This window comes from Hypomesus transpacificus, chromosome 19, assembly GCF_021917145.1.
Source record: "Hypomesus transpacificus isolate Combined female chromosome 19, fHypTra1, whole genome shotgun sequence".
NCBI classification, from domain to species: Eukaryota; Metazoa; Chordata; class Actinopteri; order Osmeriformes; family Osmeridae; genus Hypomesus; species Hypomesus transpacificus.
In genome coordinates, this window is record NC_061078.1 from 2,928,732 (window position 1) to 2,947,872 (window position 19,141).

General features: G+C 41.8%; 1 protein-coding gene across 1 annotated transcript; it reads right to left on the reverse strand.

Annotated features, from left to right (window-relative positions):
* Window positions 1-125: 125 nt before the first annotated feature.
* Window positions 126-17,497, reverse strand: LOC124482177 (RNA polymerase II elongation factor ELL2-like). The gene is made up of 12 exons (XM_047042588.1): window positions 17,341-17,497; window positions 16,797-16,844; window positions 8,798-8,925; window positions 7,721-7,884; window positions 6,185-6,426; window positions 5,259-5,383; window positions 4,457-4,577; window positions 3,851-4,310; window positions 3,095-3,149; window positions 2,740-2,911; window positions 2,532-2,576; window positions 126-2,401 (listed from the first exon to the last, which is right to left on the reverse strand). Exons 1-12 carry the CDS (start codon window positions 17,476-17,478, stop codon window positions 2,291-2,293), a joined length of 1,809 nt encoding a protein of 602 aa, XP_046898544.1. The 5' UTR covers window positions 17,479-17,497; the 3' UTR covers window positions 126-2,290.
* Window positions 17,498-19,141: the final 1,644 nt, after the last annotated feature.

Here is a 19,141-nt window from a genome sequence, read left to right on the forward strand (position 1 = left end):
TGTGTCCAATAGGCCTACTGTAGGCTATATTCACTGACCACAGGTCAATTTAGTGCTATTGTGCAGTCTTAACACAATTATACATTCTTTCCAGGACACAACACAGAACTACTAGTACCTCGCAGTAGACATACATTGTATTATTTTGCATCTGTACACCATGACAAATAAGGGATCACATTTGTAAAATGCTATTTTAAAACAATGCCCATTAAAGCATTTTTGTTTCACTTCCACAATAGGCTATGTCCTAGGTGGGCTTATCTCCAGACGGATAAACTAACACAGAGCCTGCTGTAACTGAGCATTAGCCTCCCAGAGAATGTCTACAGTATATGGATCCGTAGACGGGCTCTGGCCAGGGGCGTGTCCAGGGGGTGGCCTAGGGTGGCACGGGCCACCCCTGAAATCTGATTGGCCACCCCAAAAATGTCTGGACACACCGCTGGCTCTGGCATTACGTTGTTTCTCTTTTAACTTTGGCAAACATTATGCCGGAAATATTAGCCGCTCATTTGTGGTCTCACAGTTTAATATAACCCATAGGCTATAGTGATTTAGGCTGAGTGGTTACCTGGAAATTGGAACATTTTCATTTCACACAATATTTCTGATAACAAATCAGTCATTATGACTTGGTTTTCAACAATCAAGAATAATAATAAAGTATATAATAAAAACAATTAACTATTGAAACGTTTGTTGGTAAGCACATTTAAACACTATTTTGTATTTGGTGTAACTCCCACACATTTGGATATGTCTGTCCATCATTCAGTGACAACATCACTTTCATCAATGTGTAGTTCCTGTTTGTCTGTCTTATGATCAAAAAAAGAGTAATATTAAGGCAAAAGGAACCCCAAAATAAATCCTTTCTAAAAACAATAAAAATTTAAGGGCCATCCTAAAACAACACAAATTTAAGTGCAAAAGTTACGCAGTGAAAGTAGGGCAATGTTTGGTCAATGTTGTTTCATGAACCTCACAACTGCTTAATGAAACAGGGGATATATGTGTATATTTAATGCAAATATAGTTCTGTTTTAAATGGTATAGGATCTTAGTATCCATAATGGGCACAACTGAAATAGCAATTAGAACCAGGAATGACATTTACACAGGCGATAGAGACAGAGCGACAGAGCTACAGAGCTGAATGTGTAAATGATGTAAAGAAGACAGACAAGACAGAAATCATGAGCATATGACAAAACAGATCTACCAATATAATGTCAAGGATGATGGCAGTTTGTTTTATAAGGCCTCGAAACCCTTGTGGTGAACATTCAGTGCAAAATACTTAATCATAATAAGTAACCATCAAAACACTCTCAAATAGATTGGTTTGACACTACAATGCATTGGCAAATCTAACAATGACCTTAACTGATGACCTCTACAATGACTAATGTAAATGTTTCCATCATTAGTTTTGACAATATGGTATTGTATTAAAACTATTTTCAAATTCTTGAAAATCTGTTTTAATCTTGTTACGGAAATTGAGTTTCACCTGAATCTGCAGCATATACTCACTACTTTTGATAGACGTTTAGTGTACCTCACAAACCTCCTCTCCTTGTTCACACCACCCAGTACAAACACACTGATGTCATGTGACATGTTCCTCACCCCCAAGGCTGACAGGGGGCAGTGCAAAACAAGAAGACAGATCACATACAATAAACAGAACAAGACAGAAGTCCACGGTTCTAAATAAATACATCAGTAGTTCAAAGAATTTAGAGAGAAAGGAAGACCAAAGTCTCCTATCAAAGAATACCGCAATAACAAAGTGACTGAAAAAGTTGCCAACCAAGTGTTCTTTCTCTGTGGTGACTGATTTGGACAGGCACAGGGCAACTACTGCACCATTTGGCCTTATGTAATCAGACAGACTTAATTCTGTCTAATTGTTTTATCATCTTGTCTAGTGAACAGCGCTCTAGGCATGAAGTTGCAGAACAAAAAATTAAAATATTAAAGCAAAACCATTATTGAATATGTTTTGGGAGAAAAACAAAACAAGGAAGTGGTTTTCTCTGGTATTTTATAGTCTGAACAAACATTCAAAACTAATATGCAAATCAATAACAAAACTAGAAATAGTAGCCTTTTTCTTCTTTGAATCAGTATTTAGTGATCCTAATGTTCTGAGTGACGGTGGTGGACCTCTAAAAGGTCATTGGAAAGTTCTAGAGAGCTTTAAAGTGAAAATGCATTTGAAGTTTGTGCTAATGCTGATGGTTCCATTTCTCTTGCACACAGATCACAGGATACGCCTGCACTATGAGGGGTTATGAGAGAGGTCAAAGTCTGTAATGAGTTGTTTTATGTGGGAAAGTTTCTGATGGAGATATTCACAGCGTTTCTTTTCTTCCCGATAGCCTGGAAACTTCTGCAGAGACAAGAAATGATTAAATCTGTTAAACTACAGTGGGTGAATGTCAAATGCGACAGCTGAATACTACAATGCCTATAAGACCATTAGCTTTTTAGGCTCACAACCATACACAATCATGACCCACCTTTCGATACTTCTTGTACTTGTCCAGTATTTGGTCTTCCATAATCTATGTGGCACAATACAAAACAAAAACACATCAAATATCACAGAGTATTCATCAGACCAGAAAATGTTTAATAGAACAGTCATGCAATAATGTAAGACCGTAAGATATAACATTCTTAATCAGTCATGTCATTATCACAGCATATACCTGCTGCATACTGTACCTTGTATTCCTGTGTTCCTGGAGACAGACTCTTGATCTTTGAGCCAAGCTGGACAAACATATGTGTGATTGTGGCAATCCTGGAATGCAGGTCTTTGTACTCATCATACTCAGCACAGAAGTCTACCTGGTATCTCTGCCGTTGCTCCGCATTACTAACGGGACTGTAAGCTCTGAAGAGACAGATGTGTTTGCATTAATGATTGTACCCGGTGTTTCTCTTTTGGTCCACAGTGTGGCAGTACAGTTTCACTGAGTTCTGCTGTCAAGACAGCTTTATTTCATATATCACAAACTCAATAGCTCACTTGATTCCAGGCAAGCGTTAGTAGGTAGTATCATTTGTTGATACTCACAGTACATAATCGGGCTTCTCCTCCACCACAGGAACAGCATTTGTGATGGCAGGTTCTGCATTTGTAAACACACAAGACATGATGAGGTTAATGCTATTACACACACAAAATATAGCTTTGTGTTCTGCTAAATACCTCATGTGTCATTGCAATGCTATTATAAGTGTGCAGCTACACACTAAGAGAGTCTGAAAGTGTCAGGAGACAAGGCAGCTTAGAGACTTAATGCACTCTTCTCTGGCTGTTATTGACTCAATCAGACACAAGGTACACCGGGGACCCAAGAGAGTGGACTTGTGGGAACTAGTAAAGGTTGTGAACACAACCTGGCCTATGAGAGATATTGCTTTGTAAGTATACTGCTGAAGATAAACAAAGGTACTCATGCAGTGAGGCCACACAAACGTAACTCGTTTGTGAAAAATAAATATATATATATTTTGGTTCCTTGTTCCTTGGAGGTTCCTTGTTAAGCATTAAGCATAACATAACGTTATGTTATTTTATGTGTATGCAATGAACCAAAAAATCTAATCTGATACTCCACTAAGCCATATTTTGAAGTCTCCCCCTTGATGTAGTATGATACGTATAAATATTTTCCATGAGGAAAAATCATGTTTGTGATGCAAAATAATGTTTTTCCAATAGCCATGGACACAACATGTCATAACTTTGACAGAATGAAAATTTGCTTACATGACTAACCACATGTAAGGGAAAAGAAAGGTGATATTGTATGTGAAAGCTCCTTACCATAAGGTTTATCTTGAATTTGTTTGATATTTGGGCTGTTCTCCAGCCACTCGCTAGTCTGCCTGTCTTTTAATCGCTCCCTCTCTTTCTCTTTATGCTTCTTAGACTTTTTCTTTTTATGCTGACTGTTGGCGAGCTGCTGCTGAACGCATTCTGAGTCATTCTGCAGTGTTTCCTGGCCGGTCACTTGGGGGCTGTGTTCTCCTCTCTCTGACGTGTGATCATCAGTAGAGCTACTCAACTTGTCCATAGGGGGGAGGAAGCCATTTTGGCTGTTTGAAATGTGGTTACTTGTCCTTTGAAACGCAGTGTTTGTGTTGAAAATAGGATTGAGAGAGGGGGATTGGTCTTTGCAATTTGATAGTCCGTTAGTAGTTGGCTGCAGATGCAACCTCTGGTCTATGAGTCTTTGTTTTTTCAGAGCTGGGCTATCCAATGAGTCCGAAGGCAAAGGCCGTTTCTGAGGAAGGAAGAAGAAAGAGCTGTCACTATCTGTAACATATTTAGTTTGCTCTTATAATAATGTGTTGACAGGATGCAATCTGTCCTTTGCAGACAGCTACATTTGCAAAAAATAATTCAGCTTGTCATAGACATCAGATTTACCCCGGCAGGATTCTTGACTGAGGTGTGATGCAAAGGAGAATCCCATGAGGTCTTGTGGAATGAGTTTGTAGAGTTTGCCTGGAAAGTTCTTGATTGGCTACTGCTCTGCAGCTGCAATTTCCTGCAAACAAGCCAAGGCAGAAAAATGACAGTTACAAAAGCAGCTAGAAATATACATGTAAATTTAAGTGACATCGAATCAGTTGCGTGTGCAAGACATTACTATAATTGTCACTGTGCTACAGTATAGTTTATGGGCTAGAGAAAAATAAGCAGGCTAACACTTATTATATACAGCAGGTTGAGACAAGCTGAATCCTGTTTTCTAGCATTAGGTAACACCTGCAGGAAGACACCACACTGCTGCCTGCCTACTGCACTAAGGCATGTGGCTGCTCTGGCTGCAGATAACAATCATGTCTCATGTCTGCCAGTATGAACAAAACAATTACCATATTAAGTCAATTTCCTCATCCAAGTCATTCCACAAACAACTCCCTTCCCCATTTCCATCAAGCATCTAAATATTTGTGTTTACATATCTATACACCTTGAGCGTTGCATCAAGTAACACTTTTGAGGTGAAGCTTAGCACCACCTGTTGTTGTTAACAGTATATCATGATGATAGAAGTAATGTCATAAAGACAGGCTCCCGTGTGTATCTTAAAATGCCAGAAAATACCTCGTTTAATAAAACTGAACGCAAATGCTCCTTTCAAAGAAATGTTATTGTAGTAATTCTATATGCTGGGTAGACGCCATCTGTTTATGGCGATGAGTAGTCAGAATCAGGAACCCACCTGGCCAGCAGCTTGTTAACTAGCTGCTTCTCCTCCTCCACGTAGCCAGGCCAGTCCCTCTGAACAAGTCTGTAGCACTCGTCCTTTAGGAGGAAGCTGTTATCTTTAGGATTCACCTTGGCCACCTGCAAGAGAAACCAGGAAGAGCAGATTAATGCTAAGCAGTGTGGTAGCATTTCTATTGACGCTCAATAGCAAGACCCGGGTGGTCCTTTTATGTCAAATTGAATGGTTTTATTTCTTTGTCTATTGTACATGGGTATTTTGTTCGTGTAATACATCGTAGTTCTATACTGCGCACTCCCCAGCTTTGATCATCAGAATCAAAGTCTAATGAGTATTAATTCCTAATGATTAATAATTCAAAGTCAAACGCAACAGCATGCATAATTTCAGGGTAATTAGCAACATGTTTAAATTATTCATAATTGTATCTTCTCAAACACACACACAGAGCACACACATACACACACTGTTTCCTTCATACAGTCTGTGAATATGCTATAGAGTATAAACTATTACTCCTATACGCAAATCCTCTTTAAAATCAATGCCTGTTTTGTTTCTACTTTACACAGAAGCCCTGTCATCCTAGTCCCTAGTGACTGGCTTTCTCTCATGGTAACGTACTAATGTAGTCCGCTCTATAATCTACCCAGACTGCCTTTCTCTAAGGACATTCATCTTTCAGAGCTCTCCTGCCAGAAGGCTCACCCCACCCCACTGCAAACACAATCCCCTCAGCAGAGATAATTACACCCCCCGACCTAATTACACACGCACGCTTGTGCGCACGCATGCTTGCACGTATACACACGCACACATACTTGTAAATGTAAATATTGGAAAACTACAGTCAAACCTTCCAAATTGGATGGCCTGGCCACTTCGGCTGAAACATAAATGGTGTGTGTGTCTGTGTGTACCTCATCCAGTAAAGAGCCCAGCTCGGCCTTGTCCTTAGGGCTGGCCCTCTCTCTCTCCAGCCACAGAAGAAGCTCAGGTTTCCTGTAGGGCTTTAAGGCTAGAAGGTGGATAATGCGCTCTCGCAATGGCCTTTGGGTGAGCAGGCCCAGGGCGCTATTCCTCCTGTTGGTGGGAGAGTGCTTGTGGAGGCTGTCTGATGTAGACAGAGGTGTTGGCTTTTTCTGTAACTTGACACATTTACCTAAACACAGAAAATACAAATGTCAAGATGGCTGCAAAACCTTATATTACATCATCTAAGGTTTTTGTAAACTGCTTTTCCACATTCCTTTTTTGAGAAGTCAAACATACAGAACTGTAAACACCTGTCAAGATGACATAATGCTTTTAATAATGTGTCTTATAATGTACATTTTGCCTTTAGGGATAATCACTCATTGAGGTCCCTGGACCAGGTTGTGTCAAGTGAGGTCAGTGCTTCAAGTCCAGATAGAGCACCTAACAACTATAATCTCATTATAACTTAAGCTCTGCTTTCTGGGTCAGTGGAGGGTTCGAGGTTCAGTTCAGATCTCACTTCCACTGTTTCTGCTCAATAGACAACCTTTCACTTTTATTTAGTCACTTTAAATAGATTGTATAATTTGATTATACAACCTTGATGTGGTTGTGCAATACTGATTACAGTTAGTAGGATTTACTATAGATGGGTTTTGGCAAGTGTGATAGTTCTATATCTTCGTACAGTACTGAATGAGCATGGGTTCAATTAAATGAGTCCCTATGGGCACACTGTATACATTATAAGCTCATCTTCACCTCAAAAACTGATGTTGCGCAACACTGAGACTTAAAACCAACACAAGCCACTCGAGACAGGAACCCCAGCACTGTGCAAACACTGGAAGACAGGACCATGCCAAGAAGAAACCGATTGCATAAGCAGAGTTTGAAAGCTTTGAGGGAGGAACAACACCAACAATAGCATGCAAGCACATGCCTCGCCACTCAAGTTTAGTGTTACCTAGTGAGAGGAAATTGCGATAAGATTGGCATGTCACTGTATGAACTTTAGCAACAATTCAACCTTTGTGCCTTTTTTTTGCTCTCAGAGTGCTGTACAGCCAACATGCAGTACCTTTACATATGTATGCTTTTGATTTAGTCACACCTGATCCTGCACAGGTGTAACTGTTATGACACTGTGTGATAGGCCTTAATCGAATGTGTTGACTGTGACGAGACCTAATTCACTGGTGTTACAATGGGGGTGTACGCAGGGAAACACACACCGATGTATTACAGATTGTAGGTTGCAACACAAAGAAGCTTTACAACCGAAAACAGAAAAGCATTTCCTGCCACCTCGTTAGTGCCACAGTAGATTATATAAGAGGAAGAAAAAGGGTGGAGAGGGAATGAGAGAGGAGTTAAGAGAGAGAAAGTCAGTGAAGGAAAGAGAAAATGAAGAGAAAGAGAGAGAGAGAGAAAGAATGTGTGAGCGAGACCGATAGAGAGATACAGGGGAGTCTCACTAGGGTGTGTGGCGCCCGGTTTGATCTCGATGGCCGACCGGCTCCAGATGTCCTTCTCCACCTGGGACATCCTCTCCCGCGTCATCTGGTACGAGTCGTCGGTGGCACACACTGTGATCTTGTCCAAAATACTGCCCTGGCTCTTTAGCTGCTCTCGACCAGCACTGAGGGGTCAGACAACACAAGGCTCAGTCTGTGAAATATACAGTGTGGCGTTGTTGCTTATGTACACAGCATACGTCCATATTTAGCTTAGCTATTACAGAGAGGAGGCTAACTGATCTATGTATGCCATATACTGTGATGAGGATAGGTGCCTCAGGATTTACTTAGTTTAGGCTACACATGTGAATTATGTGTGCTGTCCTTTCCAAGAAGTAGCTCCTTAGAAAATATTGAATACCCAAAGGGATTTGTAGAAAAACCTACTTTAGGCAATTCTCAAGATACACAACGTACTATAAAGAATGATAGCTTTCAGATGTCATTCTATTGACATGAATAAACACAAAACATTATTTCCATTTTATCCCAACAACTGGAGATGTAGAAAGAAACAGAGTCTGAATCCGTTTCCTTTTCTCCAGGGTCATCCATACCGGTGAGACCAATGGAGCCACATAAGCCCAGTGTTTGTGATGTTGGTCTTGGCCTTGACGTCTGTCTAGAATGAGCAGCAAAGTTCAGACCACAGCTAGGCAGCTGGCACCAACAGGCTACATTGAAGTAAAGCACTGTCTCAATCTCTCTTCAACACAAACAGGCTCTCACTGACACATAATGAGAGGGTCTCTTCCCGAAAATACAGGATATTACCATGGCGAAGTCCCATACACAATAGAAACTAAGTACAGTGCTCACGCTCCTGGTGCAGAGAAGACTCTTAAAGGGATAAGGCCACATGCAAAGAGTTGGCACTAGGCCACTAACAAACTGACAGCTTGCAGTGGACACGTCCCATATCCTGCTCACAGAGAAACCACTGCTTACTGTATATTTCCCTTCACAACACAGTTTCCTCAAACAATTCTGTCAATTATACAAATGGCTCATACAAACCAATAGGATTGTCCTTACCTGGAAACATATTGGTGGACACACTCGAAGCTGGCCTGGGGCTGGTCCTTGCTGTCACTGGACAGGTAGAAGGAGAAGAGGCGTAGAGCAGCTGGGGATTCGGGCGAGACGGTGGGGATTTTGACGTACTGCAGGAGAAATACAGCAAAGAAAAAGCAAACGTCCAGGGTAAGAGCTTGTCCTAACATACACACTACTGTTGATATATGGGCTTGACAGTTTTACAGTCAAGTACTGGGTAGGATGTCTAATTGCCATGCAGTGTAACGCATGTATATCTTGCTGAGCTAGAAATGTAAGGGCAGGAGCGTTTAATGGGCAGGGCAGGACCCATACATTGTTCTGTGTCTCACTATGCATTTCCGAATGAATGGTGGACCATATTTTGAACTGGAATGAACTGGCACGATAAAATATTGGTGTTAGGCCTTGAGAGAGAGCTGGACATTGCACTCTGACCCCTCGCTCTTGCTCTTTGTTTTCACAGCCTGGTGAACTTTAGACCTCCCACAGGACCTCTGCTCCCTCTTGATCTCTCTCTCACTCGCTCTCTTCCTCAGACACACACACACACACAGTGTATCCACCAGCCGACCATAAATATATCTCCCTAGGTAAACAGTGTTTTTAAGTCCTGTCTGCCATGGCGTCCCTGAGATCCCATTGCAGACTCACTGGAGCACAGTAGAGCCAGGAGTCCAACCTCTTGGGCTGACACACACACAAACACACATAACCACATAACTACATGTGCACACATACACAGACATAACCACACTCACTAACACTCACTCACACATAAACATACACACAGTCAAAACAGATGCACATGCATTAGTGAGTAATAAATACGTTTTAAACTTGATCTACAGCTTTACCACACTTAGTTGGAATGCTTCAATTGTAGCTATGCCTTGCATGACTTGCTTTACTATAATCAGTATCTGTCTCACCACAGACTGGAACAGTCTAGCAGCATATAATGATAGGGAAATATTACTTTACTACTAAAAACAAAACTATAGTAACTACTGGATTTGGATCAGAATGACCACTGCCCTCTGACTTCCATGGCCAAAGGACAAGTCTAATGAATTCAGACTTGCATGGTTAGTGACCTCAAAGTTACAAGACCACATTTACAGTGAGTCTAATAAAAACGGCTAAGGGAGAGGATCTAATGGAGGATTTATCAGAGGTTAGTGGGAACATAGACAACATAAAATTCTGCACTTCAAGTACCTGGGACACTTTAAGGCCACATAAATCCTCCTATGTATTTTGAATGTATTAGCAGCTTCACTGTAATCTCATTCTCTATGCTGCAGGTAGGCCAGCAGCTTCACTGTAATCTCATTCTCTATGCTGCAGGTAGGCTATTGCCTATATGTCCAGTTTCATTTTAGCTCAAAGCAGGATGTCATTAAAACAGCATTTGCCTTCCTTTAACCCTGGTTGTCTGTGAGCTGCTGTTACTTTGTGATGATACTTTGGCGTCCTTCTTTCCCTGGACCAAAGGTGAAATAGGTCACAGTGCACTGGGATCTGAGGACTGTGCATGACACGAATCAAGGGTTCAGGCCCGTCTTTGGAGCAATGAAAGAATCGAAACTTCACTATCTTATCTGTCTGTTGCACATGTCCGTGCACGCTGGCGTTCACTGCAGGAATTTACCAAAACATCACCGTCTAAAGCTGATAGCACTGGGAGTCACAGCCTGCAGTCCCTGTGTGTGGTTACACTGCTGATAATAAGGCCAATAGCAGGTCCGACTATAGCGCAACCTGATTTTCAACATTGTGGTTGTCAATTGCGTGTTACATTTTGCTCCTTTTAGGCCTGTTTAATAGGGCTGTAGGCTATGCTAAATGGTTGTAATAGCCACACAGTGCAAAATAAAATTTAAGTTGTGAGTACTCGCATGCTAATAAAATAAATAGAATAAATATAATTAATAACTAATAATAATGACAAACAATTGTTTGTTTTAGTAACTTAATGTGGTATAACCTTCATCATCTGTCAAATTACTCTTGCTCCATATTACGCAATTTAGAAACAGCTGGAAGACTACTGAAGCGTTCCATAAAAAAAGGACTGTTCCATAAACAGAGGTTTGGAATAAACAGTTGTTGAGGTGTTGTGTCTTTTAGAACAAATACAAGACATTTAACAGGAAGAACAGCCTTCGCTATTCAACTCGAAGAGTTAAATATGACCCGGCTGTTGTGCGTTCTGAATGAAATTCAAGTCGATGTGAAGTAACCAGTCTTTCCATAGAAAGGACTGTGAAAAGCTGCATGTTCTGTATGAAAATATGTTCTTTTATTAGTGTTTAGGTTTGGAGCTATAAAATTTAAGACAGCTATTTAACTACAAAGGAGTCTTTTAAAGACAACCTTAAATAACCTTCAACAGTTTTTTCTAACTGAGACCTAAGAGAAATTTCAGCTCATCATGGCCTACATGCATTTTAAAGAAAAGCTGAACTTTCAGTTGAATCACAGTAATAGCTGAGCAACACAGTGCTAAATAAAGCAGAAAATTGGCAACAGTCTGAGCTGCAAGCTGATTAACCATAATAACTGGATCACATTAAACATCTCACTCAACTAGAGTTTCTGTGGATGCGAGAAAGAACAAAAGAGACTGAATTCTGCATTGATCAGACTAACAGAGGGATATTTACTGCCAGTCCTCTTCTAGCTAACAGGGATATTAATAATTTATTGAGTCTGTGTTCATAGGATTGTGCCACGGGCAAATGCAAGAGTCCAGCTGTTAGAAATGCCCAGTCATGCAGAGGTCCCAGAAGCACTTCCTGGCATCTAGCCAATGACAGCTCTTCCTAAAGTATGACCTCCACAGGCAGACTCCAGGAACCCCTACTGAGAGTAACACAACAAGCACTCTCTCATTCTAAGCCACTGGGCTCACACCAAAGTCTAACACTCTCCAGAGAGCTACTCATGGCACCCCACACTAGACGCCCTTCCACAAAGGACTTGGCAATTCAAGAGACCAACTGACCATGAATAATTAAATATTTATGTCCGTCTTTCAAGTCAAATATTCAAGGAATTTTCGCTTTGGATTTCAGAAGTGAGAGATGGGAAAACCAGACATACAACAGGCAAGAAATAATCAGATGTCAAAATGTAAGCTATGCTAGCAAGCCATAAATCAGAGACTGGGCTGTGGATTCAAAACAACCCCTGCACTTGGGAGTGACTTACAACCCCAATAATGCTCAATGACCCCCTAAGGCTGGGGCCAAGACTGCAGCACAAAAAGCAGAGGTTTAAGGTGGTTCAACTCTTAACCTCTCTTATAACCCTGGTCCTAGTCCCCGCCCCCTACCCTGCTCTATCCATATTCGCTCTCACAGTTGCTAATAGCCACACCCTGTCTTTCCCTCACTCCACCAGTGCACGCTTCATATTCTCATTCTAATCAACGTCACTCAGGTCAGTTCAGTCTGAGCGGTCCATTCTTTCACAGCCTCCTCCTTCATCTTCATCACCAGATGTCAGGGGGGGGGGAAAGCATTGGGCCTGGTCCGGCTCTCTGGCTCTGCCTCTCTCTTTCTCTCTGTGTGTCTATCCCTCTCGAAATAAATTCATTGCAAGCCCAATAGACAGATATCTGGAACGCATGAAGAAACCAATAAGATTGCAGAGCTACAGTAAGATCCAATGAAGTGAGTAAGTGAAGAGATTTCTCCACACACCCTCTGGCATCCTGCCATTCCCCAAGGGTCTCAACATTCTTTTTATGGTAATCATGTTAGATTCAAATTATATTGAATAACTGTTCGGACATTTCAACTTTTAACCTTGTTGCCTTTCACATGGGGAACATGTCGAGGCTGTACGTTTGGTGCAGTTGCAGTGTTGTTGTCTATGTGTCTAAGATAATAGAAACCTCCAAAGCATTACGACTAACAATGCTTGTCATGTGATGTGTGGAGATATAGGAGCCCCTTCTCACATTCCCTGCAGGGTCAAACACCGGAAGAACCAGCCTGTCACTCTTACGAGAACAAAAATGGTTCAAACCTTGGCTGGGTCATCACACACACACACACACACATACAATTCAGAGGATTTGTGCAATAATATAGCCCCAACAGAATTGACAAGGCAGAAACTACATCATTCTGGGCTTATCAAATGATCAAGTCAATTGAACAAAATTTGTTTGAGAGAGAGTTGTATGTGTGAGGATTGTGTTTCCTGCCAGACTTTGGTTGAATGTGGGGTCTGGGTGTAGATTTCATGCAGCCTATTGTTTTCACATCCTCACTACCCTGAGTAATGGCCCCTGAAAACAGCCTGTCTTTTGTTCTCCGCTCCTCGTCTCCAGAGTGTGATGCCATGGCTCTGCTTCCCTTTTCTGTCAGATATGAATAAGCAAACCTGCTGCCTGCGAGTTGGCTGCAAGTCACTGAGGGTGCAAATATATGTTGTGCGTGCATGTGTGCGTACGTGAGAGTGTGAGAGTGTGTTAGTGTGAATTTACTAATCCAGCATGTGCTGTGAGAGGCAGCACTCCAGGTCCTCTCACCAGGGTGTGATGAGCATTACTGCCAGTCATCAGACATACGGAAGAGGGAGGGGGGGGGGGGGGGGGGGGGGGGGGGGGGGGGGGGGGGGGGGGGGCTGACTGGAAATTCTCTGCCAAACATCTCAGAGACTGGAACACACACACACACAGTTGAATCATCCCCTATCCCAATCCTGTAAACAGACCACCAGTAACCTCTACATTTTTCGTTTCCCAAGACGCACAAAAGAGCCAAAGTGTTCTCGGGGCCCACAAGTCGACACAAGCCATTTAAGAGGAGCACAATGGCCCTCCTCGCCCATGCATCCACAATGGGGTGGACGACATCACAGAAACACAATGTGTCTGTGTCTGCGATCGTCAGCCCGAGCTGCCTCGCTGCGTTCCCCTCCGAGCTGAGCTCCACGTGCGGCCGCTGAGTGATTAATGTGGCTGCCATGAGTGGGAGACAGTGCATGTAATCAAGCCAGCCTGTAATCACCTTCCATCCCTTTACATTTACAATTTCAAGCTAAGTCTGGGCAGACTGCTTGTTCCAGCACTGGAGAGAGATATGGGAGGAGGAGGGGTGGGATGGATGGATGCTGGAAGGGGGGTTGGGAACAGGGAGGGCGGAAAGAGGAGGGGGGACGTTGTGGCTCAAGATTCCCTCAAGGTTTTGCCTTTAATGCCTAAGATGAACTGTCTGTACCAGGTGCCTCAGAGGCCAACCTGTCAGCGTCAACAAATTGTGGGTCCGTGTGCCTAACACAAAGCTCCATCACAATTTGAAATGGGATCTCAACAGAGAAGGCAGGTGCGGTGGCCATGGACTTATAGAACGTGTTTGAGGGAAACTCGGTTAGAACAAGCACCCTTTCATGTGTCATTTGCCGTGGTGGAGGTTTTCACATCAAGGAATTAGAATGACACGTTCCCCAGCAGGCTGTGATCCATTTCCTTAAGCTGCTTAATGCAAACAATGAACACATTTTCACCCTCTAAACCACTGACGCTTCTCACATTCACAATTAATAATCCATTCCACTACACAACATATTTGTGTTCTCGGCTAACGTTTTAAGTAAGGGGTGAGCTATAACTCCAACGAGTAGTAAGCACAATTCCTCAACAATTTCCCCATTGTTCGTATAATAGCAAGAGCATATTGATTAGAAGGCTCTTAGAATAAACCCAGAGTAAAACCAAAACTGAATGTGTATTAGACACATCCATTAGCAGCCTACACGAGGGCACTAGGCTGATACAGCAGTCATCTTGGACACAAACAATGCCTTCGAGGCACACCAAAACACATCTGGACATAGAGAGTGGCAGGAGCTCTGCCACGTGTTTCTGGTCTTCTTCAGATGATGGAGAACATTCCAGAGGCATTCCTCTCATTGTTATTCAGATCAGAGGAGGACAGCAAACAATCATGGGGCAGACCCATGGGGACTGAACTCACTGCAGGGAACCAAGTGCCCCACGAGCAGTGGAGAGGGTTCTGTTGCTACAGGGCTCCAGATCTTCAGACAGCCCTTAAGGCTCTGGATGTACGAGGATCAGAGCAGGAGGGAACAGGGAGGTGAGATACACGTAGCATGAACAGATAATCAAGCCGAAGCATGCTTATAAGTGGAAGAATTAATTCTGACAGGTCCACTAACATGTGTTAGTTTGTCAGTTAAATTTACTCACTTACTGTAATTACCCAAGTGACAATCAAAGAAAATAATCAAAGATCATGTAATACTACTATATCACTCACATCAACAAAAACAATAACTATGAACTGTAATCAGTGTGAACAGTGCCTCTGACCTGTGAAACCGTCCATGGCTTCCTTTTTTCATAATAGTTGGGCCCACATCAAAAATCATGATTTGGACTGAAGTGTGATATGCCTACTCTCTTTCTTTGACTTTTGTGATGGAGAAATAACTTGAATCCCTTGCTCATTATGGAATAGAGAAGATCAAAACAGCCATCTGGATCAAGATCATCTGGACTCCTCTACTGGGTCTTGTCTACCTATGACTGGATCCCTGTTAAAACAAGTCTGCCATTCTGTTCGTTTTTTTTGGAACGCTGGATTGAAGGTGTTCTGTGCCTTCAGAGGAGGCATAGGAAAATGGCAGCTAATAAACACCCAGTAGGACACTCTTCCCAAGTGGACTATCCTACTGCACCATGACATTCTAGAGCAGGGGCATCTACAGGGTTTCTGGGAAATCTATTCTGAATACACACTCCCATCTCTCAAGTGTAGGGCATAGGGTTGAGTTAGGGCATGGTAAATAGTATATACTTTGGCTTGATGTCAAAGTGCCTTTCCTTAAAGGCAAACATTGATGCCACTTTCCCACACAACTTGTGGGTCTACCGCCGGTTTATGAAGCTTAAGAAAGGCTTATTAACTTATATGATAATTATCATCACATTTTAGATGATGAGTAAGGTGCAGTCCCAAATTAAATCCAATTATATTATAAATTATGATGAGACATGAGTCACACTAAACAAGCTTGACACACTTTTGTTTTGCCACCTATTAAAACAGCCACACCAGACTTCCTTATTCTGTGAACGCACACGCACACACACACGCACACACACACACACACACACACACACACACACACACACACACACACACAGACACACGCATACCATAGCTCCAGTATCATCTATCTGTACTACCTCTACTAGAAGGTTTAATCTGATCCCTTAATAACACTAGTGCACTCCTCACCCCTTAACTCACCACATGGGGAGTTCTCAACCAGCTCATGCAATTAGAATGTATAATAGGCAAAAGCGAAATAGTCCCAAAGGCTTTCTCTATTCCTACATTTAGTCTAGGATTATTAGATTGAGGCTACGGACTAGGGTTCCATCAGGAGTAGGCTATATAATATGGTTTTCCCATTGTTCAGTCAATCAGTAATGTGGCTTGTGATAATCTGTTGGATTTTTTGTTATTGATTCTCACTTTCAAACCTATTACCGGTTTCCTTTATGACCAGCTGAGGGAACTCTCTCTGCTATGCCTGCGCAAAAGACACAAGGCTCTCTTTCCCTGCCCCCTCTTGTCCCCTGCCTCAGCCTCAGCATTGCTGTTCACTAAACAAAGCCTCCCCACAGTCAGCAGGCTGACCGAGTAACCTGCATGGCTGAGATCTTCAGAAAGACTACAAGGCTCCAACTCCAGGGTTCTAGAGTTGTTGCTGTTACTGTAAAACATATAACTGTAGAGCTATCATAATAACAATAAGAAGTGAGAAATATTAATGCCTTTTTTACCCAAAGGAAGAAATCAATAAACGTTACGTCTAAAGAATAGGAAATAATTTAATAGGGTCATCAGACACAAAGCAATCTCTTGCTAATTGTCTGTGAAGTTCATTTATTGGCAACGTAGGATAAAGCAGTCAACTGTTTATGTCTTACCCCCTGATGTCCTTTGAAGCAAATAGACGGTTGATTTGGCAAGCATCCCTAGGGAGAAGATTGTTTTTGTTATAAAACATAATAAATGTGAAAGGCAAGTGAAGACAAATTTCAGTAACACTTTATAATACTTATTTATTTAAATCTATGAGTCTTAAAGATAAACTTGTTTACACAGAAAAACACGGTTAGACGCATGCGTTTTCAACTCAAACTCCTAGAAATTCATAGGAGCAATGCCTAATTACTATTGCAAACAGTAGCTACTGACGAAGTATAGAATTACTTGAATTTTAAATCGACATCAGTTCGCAAGGGAACAACTGACAAGTAGCCATACTTTCCATAGCCACCTCCAACTCCAAGCATGCAACAATGTAAATATTTGTATGATATATCGATTTGGACAAATACAATCTCGGTAACGACTCGTTGACAGTAATTCACAGGTAATTGTAAAAACTGAAAATACAGTCATCATAAAAGGCAACCCATTATAAACCAAATACTTTGACAAGCAAAACATTTTTTTATTAGATGATACCTTCAGGTTTTGATAGGCTTCCAAGGCTCTGATGGCTGTGTCGGTGAGCTTGACGTGATAAAGTGTCTTGTTTGGAATGTTTTTATCAATCTTTCCACAGGAGAGTCCATAGCGGTGCTCCTGCCTCAGCGCTGCCATCGCTGGGTTCGGGAATTGTAGTGTCTCGAGTTCAAGACGTTCTCATTCAAACGTCACAGAGGCGGGGTTTCGTATGACAACAGCGTTCTTGCACGTCATAAAAGAAGCGCAGCAGGCATTGTACGCAAACGCATGTAGTTGATGTTCTGTATATCCCGGCATCAAATTATTCTTACTGTACATTCAGGGGACTAATATGAGTAAGATTAAGTTTAGAGTAAGTTTCATGCATGTGGCACTTTCCTAATCAGAGTTAGCAGGTGGTGAATTTCCTTTCTTTTCAACCTTGCACCCCCAAAAATCAAACTCTTTCTCAAAAATAGTTTCTACCTTTCTAAACTTTTCTTTCAAAAAATGGTTTTCGAAAATATTGTTTCAACTTTTGAGCGTCTGTTAAATGACAAAATGTAAACCTTTTTAAATGTTATTTTTGTAAACTTTGTTTTCACACAACACAACACAATTTAAATTGTGATTGCTCGTAATTTAAAAAGCCAACGTAAGCAGTAAGCACCTGCGTTTGTCTAAAGATGTGCAGTGCACACAAGTGAAAGTGTGATCTCTCCAGAGCAGATGAGTCTGACGAATAAGCCTATTTAGTTCAATGGCTTGGCTGCACTTGCAATGAAATGGAAGCAGGCCTGCACAGGAGCTCAGGGGAAGGGGGTGTTTCTCAGAGGGAATTTAAAAAGAACAGGTGCCTCTGACCCCTTACACGCCAAGTTTCCAATCCCAAAATCTTTACAGTAAGTATTCACGCTTATGTTGGCATCAAATGCTTGTGCATGATTCTTCAAAGTTAATCTGTACCCTGCTTTTGGTAAAACAGGCACCTCCACACCTGTCAAGCCACCATGTGTTTGCTGTTAGAAAGGGTTTGTACCTGCATGTCATTACAGTCTGAGACAAGGCAGAAGATGATCCCTTTCAGCCTCTCTGTTTTAACTGTCTCATACACTCATTGTATCTAAGTGACCATCTGCTACTGTGAAAGACACTAATGCTGTGTGATCCGTAGGACGTGAAGCCTTCACAACTAAAGTCAGCACATCCTAAAGACACATTGAAGTATGTGTAACATGGGCTAGCACACATTAAGATCATTTGACCATAACCTGTTTAAATGCCTTTTCGTTGAGTAATGAATGTTTAATCTAGATATTTCCCAACAGGCAGTGCAAATGTTTCAAAGAGTGCAGCTTAAAAGGGGTGGGCGATCAAAGAGGTTTGCTTAGTATTGTTATGTAACCTTTACGGACTCAGGGGAGAGAGCACATTGTTGTTGCAGCTGGGGAGGATTGTGGGACGGGTAGAGTAAGAAAACACTTCTGAAGTATCAGGTTAGGCCAATAACTACTGTCACACAACAGTACATTTTAGAACGTGAAGACACACCAAGACCTAGCAGGCAGGATATTAAATTACATTTTCTTGCAAAGGAAGTGATAAACATTTGGAAAGTGTCTGTTCAGGCCTAACCACACTAAGCATCAGGTCAACAGTTGCAACAACCCGTGAAAGGGAATAACAAAAAGTGATGTTGCGAAAGAATCTGTTCTTCTCACCATCTTCGAATTGCATGATTGATGAAGAGATCTATTGAATCAATGCAAATAAAGCACAAGGAAATCATATTTTTCCATTACTTTCAGCTATTATACAG

What these genes read in the sequence shown, in the direction of transcription:
- LOC124482177 (XM_047042588.1), bottom strand. Translation starts at nt 17,478, where the DNA reads ATGGCAGCGCTGAGGCAGGAGCACCGCTATGGACTCTCCTGTGGAAAG. An exon ending in GTTAACAAGCTGCTGGCCAG is followed by an intron (nt 4,578 to 5,258) that starts GTGGGTTCCTGA and finishes GCTTGTTTGCAG; the next exon opens with GAAATTGCAGCTGCAGAGCA. An exon ending in AGTACAAGAAGTATCGAAAG is followed by an intron (nt 2,402 to 2,531) that starts GTGGGTCATGAT and finishes TTGTCTCTGCAG; the next exon opens with AAGTTTCCAGGCTATCGGGA.